Source organism: Sciurus vulgaris (assembly GCF_902686455.1).
Source record: "Sciurus vulgaris genome assembly, chromosome: 2".
NCBI classification, from domain to species: domain Eukaryota; kingdom Metazoa; phylum Chordata; class Mammalia; order Rodentia; family Sciuridae; genus Sciurus; species Sciurus vulgaris.
This window is the reverse complement of record NC_136462.1, coordinates 158810817-158828011: the sequence shown is the minus strand read 5'-3', so window position 1 is coordinate 158828011 and position 17195 is coordinate 158810817. Positions and strand designations below refer to the sequence as shown.

At 39.8% G+C, this 17195-nt stretch overlaps 1 protein-coding gene across 1 annotated transcript in view; it reads left to right on the top strand.

The window, feature by feature from the left end:
* The window catches only part of CFAP61 (cilia and flagella associated protein 61), a 281876-nt gene that overhangs the window by 219152 nt on the left and 45529 nt on the right, over nt 1–17195 (top strand). The window contains exon 25 of the mRNA XM_079124251.1: nt 11613–11818. Coding sequence (XP_078980377.1) covers nt 11613–11818 — 206 coding nt within the window. The remainder of the gene's footprint in view (nt 1–11612; nt 11819–17195) is intronic.

Below are 17195 nucleotides of genomic sequence, written 5' to 3'. Positions count from 1 at the left end.
ACTAGCAAGTTGGCAACTGCACTGCCTATATGACCCAGACTAGCAAGCCACACAGCATCAATTCCCCCACACCCTCATACTCTGCTGAAGTGTCACAGACTGTGGGAATTTAGGATATGTGGGACAGAATCCGTCTATCAGTGGAAAGACTTTCAAGGTCACATAGCAAAAAGTATATGTAATAGGGCCATCATTGTGGCCATCTTTGGAAAGTGCAATCAGTCACAGGGGCATTTAGATAGACAAGATAAAGCCCAGAGTGTTCAGAGGCTGAGCACTTTGATCATCATAGGTAAATAATTTGAGCCTGATGTATATAAGAGCTAGAAAATATTGGACTTGGTTTCAGACAGAGTAGATTCTTGAAGGACATTGCATGATTTTCTACATGCAGTGCCATTTATTTATGAACCACTTGCACTCCCTCTGAATAAAGTCAGAGGAAGAGCCAAAAGGGGTTTTAGATAATGAGAGTTTTAATAAGAGTGCAACTTAAATAGATTTCTTTGGCTGGTGCTATGACAGTATTTGAACAGGACCCCTGACTTTAATTAACCATTTTGCCAGGTGGGCCTCCTTTTTAATTAGTATAGAAGATCTAAACAGATTTTTCCCCCCATTTTATTATCCAAGAAAAAAAAAAAAAAAAAGGATGGTTCCATGGCAATCTTTTGGGGTTGGAATTAATTTGATTAAGTAAAATTGTTGCCAAAATGGTCAGGCAGTCACATAAATGTAACCAATTGATTGAGAATGGAGCCCATTGAATAGTATTTCACAAGAAAAATTACTATTCTGACAATAAGTGTAGTACAGATTAATCTTATCAGACTTTTATAGTACTCAATAACTGGAATATTTAAGTAAGAAGATGCTTCAGTAATTCATGAGCTCTTTGAGCAGTAACCTGACAAATGGAAGAAAGGGTACCCCAAGTCGTCTACATAATAAACTAATTTGCAGACTCCAGTCCACATGCTTTGTTGGCTTATATAGCACAAAATAAAGAAATTTGTCACAACAAATTCTGCCTTGGATACTATTAAATTTAAAATTGTATGTTTGTCATGAGAGCTCAGAACTTGATTTCCTGAACACCAAGTCTGATTAATCCTGTGTCTTCCATTTGGTGTGAACCCCAGAGCCATTTTCCAACCTTTGTCAAAATCATAAAGGAAATCAAAAGGATATTGTATTAAAGGAAAAAGAAGGAAAAAAAAAACAGAACCAGTCCTTCTATCAGTAGCTTAAATTTAAGATCCAAATCTCCTAACAACTTAAAGGAAGAAGCTAGACACCCCAACAAACTGGAAGGTTTGCAAAATAATCATAATTACCCCAGAATCCCTCATGGGATGACAGGGCTGGGAGATTCTTTAAGTCATCATTTAGAAGAGGGATTTTTTTGTGAGAAGGGATGGAGAGTTCTGGGCTTCACTGGGTTTTCCTGATCTGTCAGCAACTGTGATTAGGAATGACCCACACTACAAGAATAATTTATGTCTAAGAAGTCCATCTATTCATGAATTGTCTTTAATACCACTGCAAAATATTTTTGATGCATTTTAAGTTACCAGCATGACCACCCTCTCAACCGTGCCAACATAGTGCCAAATCTTATTAAAATGGACACAATTTACCTTTTGTAGTTAAGATCAGTAAGCAGCAAAATCTCCTCATTACGTTCACCATAGAGTGGCCACTTGTTGGATAGACTGTTTAAGCCTCTGTAGTTATAAAGTTAGGATAATGCTGACAAAACATACAGAGACCTACAGATTTAATTCAATCTTAAAAATAAAGACCAAAAGTTAAAAGGGCAATAGATTCATAAAAACAAATTATTGAAGACAATGCTGAGGATACCACTCTCCGAGAATAGGTTGACATGGAAGGATGCTTAATGCTCACACTCTCCAGCTCCCAGCCAATGACCCCCAGGAATCCTCAGGAATTTGTCATATTACCAACACTAAGTGTGACCCCCATCTTGAAGTGCTCAGCCTCAACGGATGTTTGAAGTCCAAATCAGTCCTCCTAAACACAGATAAGGGCTTGCAAGTTGCAGGGCAGGTATTTAATGAAACTCCTTGCAAAGTCAAATTTTTGTGGCCCACATGGGTGGAGGCCTTTTTAATATCTGGGTTCCTTTTTCTTAATCTCTCAGCATAAATAAACATTGAGGAGGAGGAAGAGCAAGAGGAGGAGGTCAAGACCATGTGAGATTGCTTCCTGTGCTCTCTGCTGACCCTTGGGGAAACCTGGCAGCTAAAGCAATGCCAGAGTGGTTGTGGAGGGTTGCTTTCCTGGACCCCCAGTAGTCCTGGTGAGACAGCAGCCCCTCCTTAGATATTCACCGATAGTTAGTACCAAACTTAAACATTCTATAAAGCCTTGTATTTCACCTCAGAAATGCACAAGAAAGTCACATTCTTCACTATGTACTTTTTAATTCTGAAATAGTGTCTAACATCTTGGGTCACCCAAGTAAAGATGGCACCACTGGGGGTTATTCTGTCATGTCCCGTGCTCTCACCCTGGTGGTGGAATTCTTTGCTCAGTCTAAGAAGTCAAAACTTGAGAGGTTTTAAGATGGCGGACTAGAGGGTGGTTGTATTTCATGTGGTCCAGGGCTCAGGATTCAAGAAGAAGAGATATTGAGAGACTGGGGACCAATTCAAAGCTGCCGGGTGAGTCTCTCCCATTGGGGAGGTGTCCCAGATGGGGCGGTAGTCCCAGAATGCAGGGAACTTTGTGAAGTAGAGTTGCCCAACGAAACACACCTCCCCCTGCTGGAGCAGTGAACTTGGACAACTGGGAGCATCGTAGAGGAGGCTGTTTAGCACAACACTTGGACTCCGCACCGGAGCTCTGAGCCACTGCTTGGAGGAGAACCTGTGCAGCGAGTTGCTTGGACTTGGAAGGACCGCACTGGAGCTCGGTGGCTGCCCAGAGGAGCAGGCATGCGGCAGGTTGCTTGGACTCAGAGCGACCACACCAGAACTCCACGCAGCTGCTTGGAGGAGAACCTGGGCAGCAAGTTGCTTGGACTCAGAGCGACCGCACGGGAACTCGGGGTGACTGCCCGTAGGAGGAGGCATGTGGCAGGTCACTTGGACTCAGAAGGACTACACTGGGGCTCCAGATGGCTGCTCAGGGAAGGGGCCACACAACTAGGCGATTAGGTGCAGAGCACGGTCCCAGGACCTAGGCAGCTTCTTGGTGGAAAAGCAACACAGAAACAAGCTGAGGGGCAGAGCAAAGGTTCCATGACTGTGGGCAGCTTCTCTGAGGAGGGGCAGCCTAAGGAGACTCTTCTGCACAGGGCGAGGCTCCCAGGCCCAGGAGGTAGGGCCGGGCCCCCGGGAACGTTGCAGAAGAAGGCTGCCCAGCCCAGGTGGTAGTTGTGGATTGAGGGGAACCTCTAGGAGGGGAACTGACCAGCGAGACCTCCCCACCGGGTGAGTCTTCCCTGCTGGGTGAGGTTTTCCCACAAGGATGGTAAAACCAGAGACAGAGGCCCAAACAGGCCTTGCCTCAGCCCACAGCCTAGTTCCCCTTTGGATGACCACTGGTCAACAAGTAGAGGCACCTCTGCCCACTAGCAGGGAATATACCCCACCTGAAGGCCACCACCCCTAGAGAGGCAGCTTCCTTGTGGAGCACTGCATTATCAACTTCCTCCAAGACTTCAGGCTACTGAAGGCTAAGAGGGGAAATACTAGAAATCTTCAGGGACATTATAAGTCAATAGAGGAAATGGTCCACTGATACCTGAACAATACGAGAAAACAAGGGAAGAAATAGCCCCAAACAAATCTAGATGTTACATCAATAATATCCAATGACAGCATGGCAGAAGAAATGACAGAAAAGGAGTTCAGAATGTATATAATTAAAATGATCAGGGAAGCAAATGATGAGATGAAAGAGCAAATGCAGGCATTGAATGATGAGATGAAAGAGCAAATGCAGGCATTGAATGATCGCACCAATCGACAGTTAAAAGAGCAAATACAGGAAGCAAAAGATCATTTCAATAAAGAGTTAGAGATATTGAAAAAAAACAAACATAAATCCTTGAGATGAAGGAAACAATAAATCAAATTAAGAATCCATAGAAAGCATAACCAATAGGATAGAACACCCAGAAGACAGAACCTCAGATATTGAAGACAAAATATTTAATCTTGAAAACAAAGTTAACCAAACAGAGAAGATGGTAACAAATCATGAACAGAATCTCCAAGAATTATGGGATATCATGTAAAGGCCAAATTTAAGAATTATTGGGATTGAGGAAGGCCTAGAGAAACAAGCCAAAGGAATGAACAATTTATTCAATGAAATAATATCAGAAAATTTCCCAAATCTGAAGAATGAAATGGAAAATCAACTTCAAGAGGCTTATAGGACTCCAAATACACAAAATTACAACAGACCCACACCAAGGCACATTATAATGAAAATACCTAACATCCAAAATAAAGACAGAATTTTAAAGGCTGTGAGAGAAAAGAACCAAATTACATTCAGGGGGAAACCAATACGCATATCAGCAGATTTTTCAATCCAGACCCTAAAAGCTAGAAGGGCCTGGAACAACATTTTTCAAGCCCTGAAAGAAAATGGATGCCAACCAAGAATCTTATACCCAGCAAAAGTTACTTTCAGATTTGACAATGAAATAAAATCCTTCCATGATAAACAAAAGCTAAAAGAATTTACAAAAGAAAGCCAGCATTACAGAACATTCTCAGCAAAATATTCCATGAGGAAGAGATGAAAAACAAAGATTCAAATCAGCAAAGGGAGGAACTATCCTAAAGGAATTGTCAAATAAAGGAGAAACCAAGTCGTGTCAAAAAAAATTTTAAAATGAGCCAAATGACCGAGAATACAAATCATATCTCAATAATAACCCTGAATATTAATGGCCTGAACTCATCAATCAAAAGACACAGATTGGCAGATTGGATTAAAGAGAATGATCCAACAATATGTTGCCTGCAAGAGACTCACCTCATAGAAAGACTAAAGGTGAAAGGATGGGGAAAAACATACCATGCACATGGACTCAGCAAAAAAGCTGGGGTATCCATCCTCATTTCAGATAATGTGGACTTCAAGCCAAAATTACTCAGAAGGGATAAAGAAGGACATTTCATACTGCTTAAGGGAAGCATAAATCAGCAAGACCTAACAATCATAAATATCTATGCCCCAAACAGTGGCTCATTCATGTGTGTCAAACAAATGCTTCTCAATTTCAGAAACCAAATAGACCATAACACAATAATACTAGGTGATTTTAACACGCCTCTCTCACCACTGGACAGATCTTCCAAACAAAAATTGAACAAAGAAACCATAGATCTCAATAACACAATCAATAATTTAGACTTAACGGATATTTATAGAATATACCATCCAACCAAGAGCAAATACACTTTCTTCTCAGCAGCACATGGATCCTTCTCTAAAATAGACCATATATTATGCCACAAAGCTAATGTTAGCAAATACAAGAAGATAGAGACACTACCTTGTATTCTATCAGATCATAAAGGATTGAAATTAGAAATAAATGAAAGAGTAAAACACAGAAACTATTCCAACATCTGGAGATTAAACAATATGCTATTATATGATGAATGGATAACATAAGATATCAGGAAGGAAATTAAAAAATTCTTAGAGGTAAATGAGAACAAAGAAACATCATATCAAAATCTCTGGGACACTATGAAAGCAGTACTTAGAGGGAAATTTATTTCATGGAGCACATTCAATAAAAGAAGAAAAAATCAACAAATAAATGTCCTAACGCTACAGCTCAAAGCCCTAGAAAAAGAAGAATATACCAACACCAAAAGTAGTAGAAGACAGGAAATAGTTAAAATCAGAGCTGAAATCAATGAAATTGCAACAAAAGAAACAATAGAAAAAATTGACAAAATAATTTTGAAAAAATAAACAAATTAATAAACCCTTAGCCACACTAACAAAGAGAAGAAGAGAGAAAACCCAAATTACTAAAATTCAGAATGAACAAGGAAATATTAAAACAGACATGATTGAAATACAAAACATAATTAGAAGCTATTTTGAAAATCTATACTCCAACAAAATAGAAAATTTTGAAGACATCAACAGGTTTCTAGAGACATATGAATTGCCTAAACTGAACAAGGAGGATATACACAATTTAAATAGACCAATTTCAAGTAATGAAGTAGAAGTCATCAAAAGCCTACCAACAAAGAAAAGTCCGGAACCAGATGGGTTCCCTCAGCCGAGTTCTACAAAACCTTTAAAGAAGAGCTCATTCCAATACTTCTCAAAATATTTCATGAAATAGAAGAGGAGAGAACCCTCCAAAACTCATTCTATGAAGCCAATATCACCCTGATTCCTAAACCAGAGACACATTGAGGAAAGAAAATTTCAGACCAATATCCTTAATGAACATCAACGCAGAAATTCTCAACAAAATTTTAGCAAATCGCATACAAAAACATATTAAAAAGATAGTGCACCATGATCAAGTGGGTTTCATCCCAGGGATGTGAGGTTGGTTCAACATCAGGAAATCAATAAATGTAATTCACCATATCAACAGACTTAAAGTCAAGAATCACATGATTATTTCAATAGATGCAGAAAAAGCATTTGATGAAATACAGCACCCCTTCATGCTCAAAACACTAGAAAAAATAGGGATAGTGGGAACATTCCTTAACATTGTAAAGGCTATCTATGCTAAGCCCATGGCCAATATCATTCTAAATGGTGAAAAACTGAAAGCATTGCCTCTAAAAACTGGAACAAGGCAGGGATGCCCCCTTTCACCACTTCTATTCAACATTGTCCTTGAAACTCTAGCCAGAGCAATTAGACAAACCAAAGAAATTAAAGGGATACGAATAGGAAAAGAAGAACTCAAACTATCAGTGTTTACTGATGACATGATTATATACTTAGAGGAACCAGGAAATTCCACCAGAAAACTTTTAGAACTCTTAAGTGAATTCAGTAAAGTAGCAGGTTACAAGATCAATGCTCATAAATCTAATGCATTTTTATACATAAGTGACGAATCTTTGGAAAGAAAAATTAGGAAAACTACCCCATTCGCAATAGCTTCAAAAAAATAAAATACTTGGAAATCAATCTAACAAAAGAGGTAAAAGATCTCTACAATGAGAACTACAGAACATTGAAGAAAGAAATTAAAGAAAACCTTAGAAGATGGAAAGATCTCCCATGTTCTTGGATAGGCAGAATTAATATTGTCAAAATGGCCATACTACCAAAAGTGTTATACAGATTCAATGCAATTCCAATTAAAATCCCAATGATGTACCTTACAAAAATAGAGCAAGCAATCATGAAATTCATCTGGAAGAATAAGGAACCCAGAATAGCTAAAGCAATCCTTCACAGGAAAAATGAAGCTGAGGGTATCGTAATACCAGAAGTTCAACTCTACTGTAAAGCAATAGTAACAAAAACGGCATGGTATTGGTACCAAAATAGACAGGTAGATCAATGGTACAGAATAGAGGACATGGACACAAACCCAAATAAATACAATTTTCTCATACTAGACAAAGGTGCCAAAAATATGCAATGGAGAAAAGATAGCCTCTTCAACAAATGGTGCTGGGAAAATTGGAAATCCATATGCAACAGAATGAAACTAAACCCGTATCTCTCACCGTGCACGAAACTCAACTCAAAATGGATTAAGGACCTCAGAATCAGACCAGAGATCCTGCATCTTATAGAAGAAAAAGTAGGTCCAGATCTTCAACATGTAGGCTTAGGACCAGACTTCCTCAGTAGGACTCCCATAGCACAAAAAATAAAAGGAAGAATCAATAACTGGGACAGCTTCAAACTAAAAAGCTTTCTCTCAGCAAAGGAAACTATCAGCAATGCGAAGAAAGAGCCTACAGAGTGCGAGAATATCTTTGCCACTCATACTTCAGATAGAGCACTAATCTCCAGAATCTATAAAGAACTCAAAAAAACTCTACACCAAGAATACAAATAACCCAATCAACAAATGGGCTAAGGATATGAACAGACACTTCACAGAAGAAGATCTACAAGCAATCAACAAACATATGAAAAAATGTTCCATATCTCTAGTAATAAGAGAAATGCAAATCAAAACCACCCTAAGATTCCATCTCACCCCAGTTAGAATGGCAATTATCAAGAACACAAGCAACAATAGGTGTTGGCGAGAATGTGGGGAAAAAGGTACACTCATACATTGCTGGTGGGGTTGCAAATTAGTGCAGCCACTCTGGAAAGCAGTGTGGAGATTCCTCAGAAAACTTGGAATGGAACCACCATTTGACCCAGCTATGCCACTCCTCTGCCTATACCCAAAGGACTTAAAATCAGCATACTGCAGAGATACAGCCACATCAATGTTCATAGCTGCTCAATTCACAATAGCCAGATTGTGGAACCAACCTAGATGTCCTTCAATTGATGAATGGATAAAGAAACTGTGGTATATATATACAGTGGAATATTACTCTGCCATGAAGAATGATAAAATTATGGCATTTGCAGGCAAATGGATGCAATTGGAGAATATCATGCTAAGTGAGATAAGCCAATCTCAAAAAACCAAAGGATGAATGATTTCACTGATAAGCGGATGATGACACATAATGGGGAGTGGGTGGTGTTAGGGTTAGGGTTAGGGAGTGGGGCAAGAATGGAGGAAGGAAGGACTGTATAGAGGGAAAAGAGGGGTGGGAGGGGTGGGAGGGGTGGGGGGAAGGGAAAAATAACAGAATAAATCATGCCATGTACAAAAAGAAACAACATGTATCCCATTTGTTTACAATTAAAAAAAAAGAATACAAGCAAAAAAAAAAAAACAAAAACAAAAACAAAAACAAAAACTTGAGGAAATACACCAGAATGAAAAAGTTTAAGGGCATCCAGGACTATAGAAATACTTGTGGCAAGTGCAGAGAGTGAGCAGGTGATCAGGTAAGACCAGGAACCTGGGTCCTGGCTTCAGTTTCAGGACAAGAAGGGTGGACAAGTCCCACCCTTCCACACTAACTGCTCATGGATCTCTGTCCTCCCTCTTCCCCTTCCTCTCCCCTTCCCTTCTCTGTCTTCTTTACTCCCTCTGCTTTCTGTTTCACTTCTCTTTTGTTTCTCAAAAGCCTGGTTCCTTGCCATAGCATAGCAGAGGACTTAAAATTACCTTTTTAAAATATCACTTTACAAATGATAGTTATTGCTTAAAATCAGAAACTACAGATAGTCAAATGAACAGAAAGAGAAGCAACAAAAATCACTCAGTCTCCCAACCATAGGAAATGAGCACTAAGATTTTTAAAAGTGCTGTTTCCCCCAAAATGGAATGATACTCTTCATTGTTGTGAACTCTTTTTGTAAAATAAAATGTCCTGTGGACCTGCATCCTTCTAATGAAATATATTTGTACTGGATCACTTTGCATCTCCCTTGAAGCATCATCTCCCAACCTTTAAGTTGTATTTGTTCTCTCCCCTTCTACCAGATACCCAGTTTCTCATCTGTGTTTGGGGTTGGTCTAGAATTTCTTTACCTGATATACCTCCTCATGTATCTCTCTGCGTGATTTGACAATTGGCTGAGTCTGCCTTAGGGCTTTGCCATGTGAGACCAGTTGCCTTGATTTATCTAAAAAGTTAAACCATGTGTCCTTGTTTAGATAAAATCCCCAGGTGATGTCCAGGACTAAGTAAATGTTCAACTTGCCTTGGCTTTGTAAATGCCACATTCAGGCTCAGAGTGAAAGCTTAAGTCTATATGCACTCAGAAAAGATTTATTTAGTGTTACTGTGTGCTAAACCTGGAGTCGAAGGGTAAAGTGAAGTCCAGTCAAATAAAACTCATGTTTGCTTACTGAGGCTTCCCACAGCCTGGGAGTGTGTGTCCAGTTGGTAGGTCAGTAGCTATCAGAAGCTGAAATAGAAAAAGAAGTCATGACATGGAATTAGCTAGTGGCATCTTCTTTTGTCATCTGGGCTCATATGGCAGTTTTAGTTGATTGCTTAAAGGCAAAATGCCACAAATCCATACCTTGAACAATTTACAAACTAAAAGGTCACCTGCAGAACATAAGCCATTTACCAGTCTCAAAACTTCTTACGGGTAATGAACTTCATCAAACTCTCAAACACATCTATTAGGGATTCATCTTCTAAAATGACTGAAATTCCTTGTGATCACTTTGATTAGGATGTCTTCCTCAAAATGGTGTTGTGGGCTAGGGATGTAGCTCAGTTGGTAGAGTGCTTGCCTCCTAAGCACAAGGCCCTGGGTTCAATCCCCAGCCCTGTCAAAAAAAAAAAAAAAAAAAAAAAAAGGTGCTGTGAAAAACTAAGAAATTTGGCAGTGTTAAATACCTCACAGAAGAGATGTGGAAGGGGAATGGGTTCAGGGAGGGATGGAGGGTAGTGGAAGAGGGGATATGCTCACACTATGTTATGTGCATGTATGAGTTCACCATGATAAAATGCATAATTCTGTACAATTAAAATGCACTGATCAAAAGGAAAGCAGAAAATAAAGGAGGGAGGGAGGAGGAAGTAATTAATGAAGTCATTGTACGGGGTAGCCTGTTGTGCCAGAGGATAAAATGAGATGTAGAGCTACCTAATAAAGCGAATCCAGAGCCTGTTTGCCACCCCTCACACCCCAGTGCGTGTCCTCTCATCAAGGTCCCCATCTCTTTCTACATGAACATCTTCATTTCAGGGAGAGTAAACGGATTCCCACAGCACCTCCCTTTTACAACTGGCCAGCTGTGATCCTCCCACTTTTGTTTCTCAACTTCCTGGAAGCTCACCTCTCCCAGGAAGTCTTTCCTGATAATGGCAGGCACAGGTACACTGCTCCAGTAGCTGCTTTGCTGGAGGTTGGCATTTTTGTGTACCAGTGGGCTTATATTGCTACTGGAGGGACTCCTAAAAATAAATAAGGGAACACTAAATTTTTAAATAATAATAAAAGAAGAAGAAGAAACACCTCATAAAAAAGAAGAAAGCCAGTTCCACTTACTCACTATGTGAGGTATTGAGTAATAGAGAATTGGTTGTAACCTGGCAACTAATTTAGAAACACAGGACAATGTAATCACTGTTTAAAAATACCCTGAAGAACATTTAGTCATAAAGTCCAAGTATGTGGTTTCTTTTTTTTATATACTAATATATCAGTGTAAGTTTATTAATCACAACAAACATAACAGACCAAGATAAAATGTTAGTCATAGGAAATATAGGCAGTAACTTATGTTTATTTTTAATGTTTTAGGATATTTTTATGAATGCATGTTACTTGCAGAGAATAGTGAGTTTCATTGTGGCATATTTGTACATGCATGTGACATAATTTGATGGTACTTTTATTCCCAAGCAGGTGGAGCATTATCTTCTGCTGAGTTTGGTCAATATCTATTACTGTTTTTGCAACAAGCAACAAGATATAACCTATTTTATATAAAGAATAAATTAAGTGATAAAGTTCCCAAAGTCCAGAAGTGTTTCTAATGTTCTTTTTCTGATCCACCCCCTCCTCACCAGGGTTCAGAAATAATAACAGGTAATGCGAAAAATGGGACATACTTCCGAATTCACGTTAACAAGTATAAAATGGTGGAGACTATCACATGCCTTTCTAAGGAGCCTTTCCCTGCTTCTAACTACATCCGCTTGCTTGGCCAGCATGAGCAAGTCCTCAACAACCTGTGTGCTCGTTTTGATGACAACCTGATCACAGATCTCTATAGGTAGGTTGCACATTGCCTCTGATGGTGGGGAATATAATTATATATAATAGTTCATGAATGAGGGATGTGTATTGTGATGTGCCAGAGAGCAAAACAGGAAACCCTGGGAGAAGCAAAAGTAGTAGAGATTTTGTTCTAATAAAGATTATGTGGCCACTAGCATTGGGCGGAAATCAGAGGGTCACTTAAGGAAATACCTGAATTTGGATGTGTTTACACCTGGGTCTGGATCCCAGATGCAACCACGCACAGCCTTCAACTAGAAGGCTGAGATGAAATGACATTCAAGTCCCTCTCCATAAGGGACTGCTAAGAGCAGTGGTCTTGAAGTAGGTTGTGGAAGAATCTGGTCCTGGTGGGAACTCCACAGCCACCAGGCTGTTTGTGATCCTAGCCACCTTCCTCCCAGCACATGCTCAAGCAGAGATGGGTGGCTATTTGTTTAAGAAGCCAGTAAGAGAATTCCCGCACGGGGTGATCTAAACCTTTGTGTTTTTAAAGTCTAAGACACTCTTTCATGCTACACCTCATGGAAAGCATGGCAGACTAGAATGGAAAGCTACTTCTGGATGCAGCCTACCACTTAGCAAGGCTAGGAGAATTTTCCTCTGTCTACAAAACAAGATGACAAAGCCAGTACCAGATATAGATGGAGGATGTAAGTCATAGGTTTCCAGTGTCCTCTATATTCATAGGAGTGACTGCCAGAATCAAGATCAATCTTTCTTCCTTCTTAATTCTTTTAAAATTATTGAATATATAAAACATACTCCACCTATTATAAAAAGCATATTCACATATGTGAATCGTGCATGTGCCCCTTAAGGTAAAATAGTACTGTAAATCTATGTGCCTACCATCAATGTTGAAAAACAATTCCTTACCTTGAGATATTGGAGTCCCTCTCTGCTTACAGCTCTGTTTCTTGGGAGGCAGTCACTATCCTGAAGTCATTCTATTTCTTTAAAAACCAGCAAAATCTGTCAGAAGAACTTAACTCTGCCCTTGTGGTAAGAAAGTCGCTATCAACATCACATAAACAAACCTGTCACAACCTGTCATTTATTAAAACAGGGACTGACTGACTGCATTTGATCCAAGGACCATAGTTCACCCATCTCTGTTTTAAAGATGTGTACATATATGATTTTCTAAATAATATATTAATTCGTGTCTTTCAAATAAAATCTATAACTTACTGAAGAGAGTTGCCATTTACTGTTTGTGAGGGCCATCCATGTTAACAATATAACTACAGTTCATTTGTTCTCCCTTTTGTATATTCTTCCATTGTGTGACTGTCACAGTTCACTCATGGATCTTCCTGTTGATGAATGTCAGTTTGTCTCCAATTTGCTGCTATTACAATGTTGTGGGTGCTGGGGGTCTACAGAATTTATCTTAGGGTGTCCTAGCTCTGTAACTTCTGGGTCCTGGGACATGCACCTCTTTGGCTTTACTAGTTGGTGCTCAAATGTTTTCCCCCAAATAGTCATACCCATCTAAACCTCCTGCCCCCCACAGTGTGTGAAAGTTCCTTTTGCTCCATACGGCTGTCACTTTGGTACTATTCAGACTAAAAACTGGTCAGTCTGGTGGTACACAAAAGTATACTCCCATGATCTTAATTTGCCTTTCACTGATTAATAATGCAGTTACATGCCTTTTCACTCTTTTGTGGGCCATTTGTGATAGTTTCTATGAAATAACTATGACATTTGTCCATTTTTCTTTTGGTTACCATCTTCTTAATTCACGGGACTTGTTTATTTACAAACTTGTGTTGTTTACATATTTTAAACAACTTCTTACACTTTAAGATTTGTCTTTTATCTTTTTATATGGTGTCAATTAACAGATATTCTAAATTTAATGTAATGTCTTCTTTTTTTGGATTTTTTTTTTTTTTTTTTTTTGGTAATAAGGATTGAAACCAAGAGTACTGTACTGCTGAGCTACATCCCTGGTCCCTATTACTTCTTTTTAATTTTTGAAACAGGATCTCACTAAGTTGTGGATGGTCTCACTAAATTGCTGGTCTCAATTTAATAATCCTCCTGCCTCAGTCTCTTGAGACACTGAGATTGCAACATTGTACCCAGTTCTCAAATAATTTTGTCCCTTTGCTTTTCCAAAAGTTTTATAATAAACTTGTCAAGTTCCATGAAAAGCTCCTCTGAATTTCATGGGAACTACATTAGATCTTAGCTCAGCTAGGTGAGAATTGACCTCTTTGATATTGATTCTAATATCATAACATAGCATAAGTCTAATTTACTTAGGTCTTCTTGTATATCTTTCAATAAAGTTTTATCATTTTTTTCCATAAAAGTCTTGCACAATTTTTGTTTAACATGATCCAAAGTGCTTTATATTTTTATTGTTATTATAAATATCATTTTTATTGACTGATGCAGGTATATAGAAATGCCCTAATTGTTGTGTGGCTCTGTATCCTGCAAATTTGCTTAACTCCTTTATTCATTCAAATAATTTACCTATTATTCTTTCAGATTTTTCCACATAGGCAAATTATTTCATCTGCAAATAATGATAGTTCTCCTTCCTCTTTTCCAATCTTTGTGCTTTTCATTTCTTTTTCTGGTCCTACTACACTGACCAATATTTATAGTGTAAAGTAGAATAGGAATAGTGAAGGATGGCAACATTGCCCTCATTCTTAATCTTAAAGGGAATATGTTCAGTATCAAATATGTAACATTTGCCATTTATATTGTTATAGATGCCCTTCATTCAGCTAAGAAAGTTCCTTTAGGTTCCTGGTTTGCTAAGCTCGTTGTGCATGCATGTTTAGTATGTCCATATGTGCAACTATACTGGGTATTGAGTCCAGGGCCTTAGGCATGCTCTCCATGTGCTCTACCATTCAGTTACATTCCCAGCCCAGCATTTTTATTATGAATGGGTTTTGTGCTTTTTTTTTAAACAGGAAAGAGTATTTCCAAACCCTTTTAAGCATAAAGATATCTTCATAATGTTTTTAAACATAAACCATATTTTAAAAAAGTATCAAATTCTTTAATCATAGGCTTTCCCTTTCCAACTCCTTGTAGTCTTTAATATAAACCTTAAAATAAAGAAAAGAAGAAGTATGCTACTAAGATAGTGCAAGGGATTTTATGATTGCTGTCAACCTTACTGGAAACATTTGAGTTCAAGGGGAATCACTTAGTGGTGAATGATGTGCCAAGAATCTTCTCTGGACAAAAAGAAATGTTTTCACATTTGACCAAATTAGAAGCTATGGCTGGTTTGTTTCTCCCCGAAAAGGTGATTTTGAGACTACTGCTAAGGGTCAAGCATTGGTGAGACTGAGATCACTAGTTGGGGCACAGCTGTTAACTGATGGTAGCAATAATTTTATAGGTTAATTTGATTTGCTAAGACTGAACATTTAGGATGACAAAACAAGATAGGATGGCACTGAATAGCAGGAGATGCTGAGTGACATCTGTCAGAAAGAAGCAGGGGGCAGAAAATGGTCTCTGATCATTTGTAAGGGAGGTGCTATAGGTCCTGCCATGTGTTGGCAGGCTCTTCCATACGTGTGTTCATGTGCACACACAGCTGTGGCCACATTCTCAAGTGCCACAAAATACTGCCAGGTCCCAGTGCTGATTCTTGGCCCAGCACCGCCCACCCTGTCTGTTGTCAGTCTGGCAAGGGTCTTTCCAAGCAGGGTGAATGGCTTAGCTGATTTTGGCCACGAAAAGATTACCACTTTTTTCCCCTGACCTTGGCAGTGCAAACAACAGCTCTCATTCAAATCTGGGCACATTTCCTTTGTGCACTTCCATCCACCGTGTCTGGGGGCACCTTCCCCGATGCTGGGAGGGCTGATGGTTGGTTAACCAACCACCCTGTTGTTCCACAAGTCAGGCACTTGTGCAATATCTGTCCTCTCCTGATTCAAAGAAACCCTCTGAATCTTTCCTCTGATTCCCTCAATCTATTCTCACTCCATCAAGGACCAGGGCAATGCAGGCTCTAGCTGTGCCAATGGGAATGGTGGCAGCCATTTGGGTCAGATGTTGCTGTGGCAGGAGAGGCCTCAGGAGCAATGACTCACTTGGAGCCATATGGGGATGCAGGGTGGCAGGCAAGCAGTCAGCCACCAAGATGCACAGGCAGACAGCTGCCCCAGGACTGCAGTGCAGCTGAGGGGCTGCAGCCCAGGCTGGCTCAGAGTCCACCTATATTTTATTCTTTGTTTTCACCTTGGAGTGCCAGTATAAACCATTGGCACTACAAAGGGAGAGAGCTAATTCACCACTGTTGTTTGTGCTCATGTGGCAGGGGATGGGGAGTCTTGATAGAGCGATTGATTTACCACTTGGGAAAAAGAATAGTGTTATTTTTAAATCATTTATTCTTTACTGAGCAAACCAGCATTTAAAATCGCACAACAAATGTGTTACTAAAATTCATCTTTTCCTGGTCTCCCTCTTAAAGCACACACAGGCATGCATGTGTGGGCACACATGCTTACCCACACACCCTCCCATCCCGACCCTGGCAGTCCCCTGCCTGCTAAGTCATCTGACATGTTCAACAGTGACCTGCTGACAGTGCTCCCCACTTCAGGGCATTGGAAGTGAAAGGAACTTCAAGGAGGTGCAAGTGGTCAGGGAATGGGAGCTCTGGCTGGAGGGAGGGGAGCTGAGGTGGCTTACTGAGCTGCTGTCTCTCAGGGACTTTAACTAGGCATGCTCCACATTTTCTCTGCTTTCTTAACTCTGGCTTCATCTTCTTTTACCTTCACTTATCAATGACCCTGCATAAAAAAGGTCGTCCCTCCTGACTGTCCCCCCCTTAGCCTTAATTAACAGTCTGTAGCATCCTTTGTCCTCACAGCATGAATAGGTCTTGCCCTAGCTTCATTGTATGAACCCATCAGATACTCATATACCTTGATTAAATCACCTCTTTTCACATCTTAACATGCTCAGCTCTCAAAGCCTGCCCTCTGACGGCCCTCTCCTGCTGCCAGCAGGCCACCTCCTCCACTCTCCCAAACACTCAACAGCCTATTTTTAGTGGGTAAGTGCTGCTGTGCACAATATTCTAAATGGGATCCGAGCAAGTCCTTTAAAAGGCTGCCATTACCTTTTTGAACCGTGAAGCTCCAGAAGCTGTTCCCTTTGGAAAGCCACCTTGTGCTGCCTCTGTCTTCCAAGTTGTAAAGCAGGATGCTGTGACCTACATGGTCCCCTAATTATTTATTAGACTGCAATTGGAATCATTTAATCGTGACTTGAAAAGGATTTTCTGTTCTGCTGTACTCATTAGCCTCGTGCTGTGTCCAGCAGCAAATTGCACACAAAATTCCAGGTGCCCATTTTCCCAGACTTTTCAA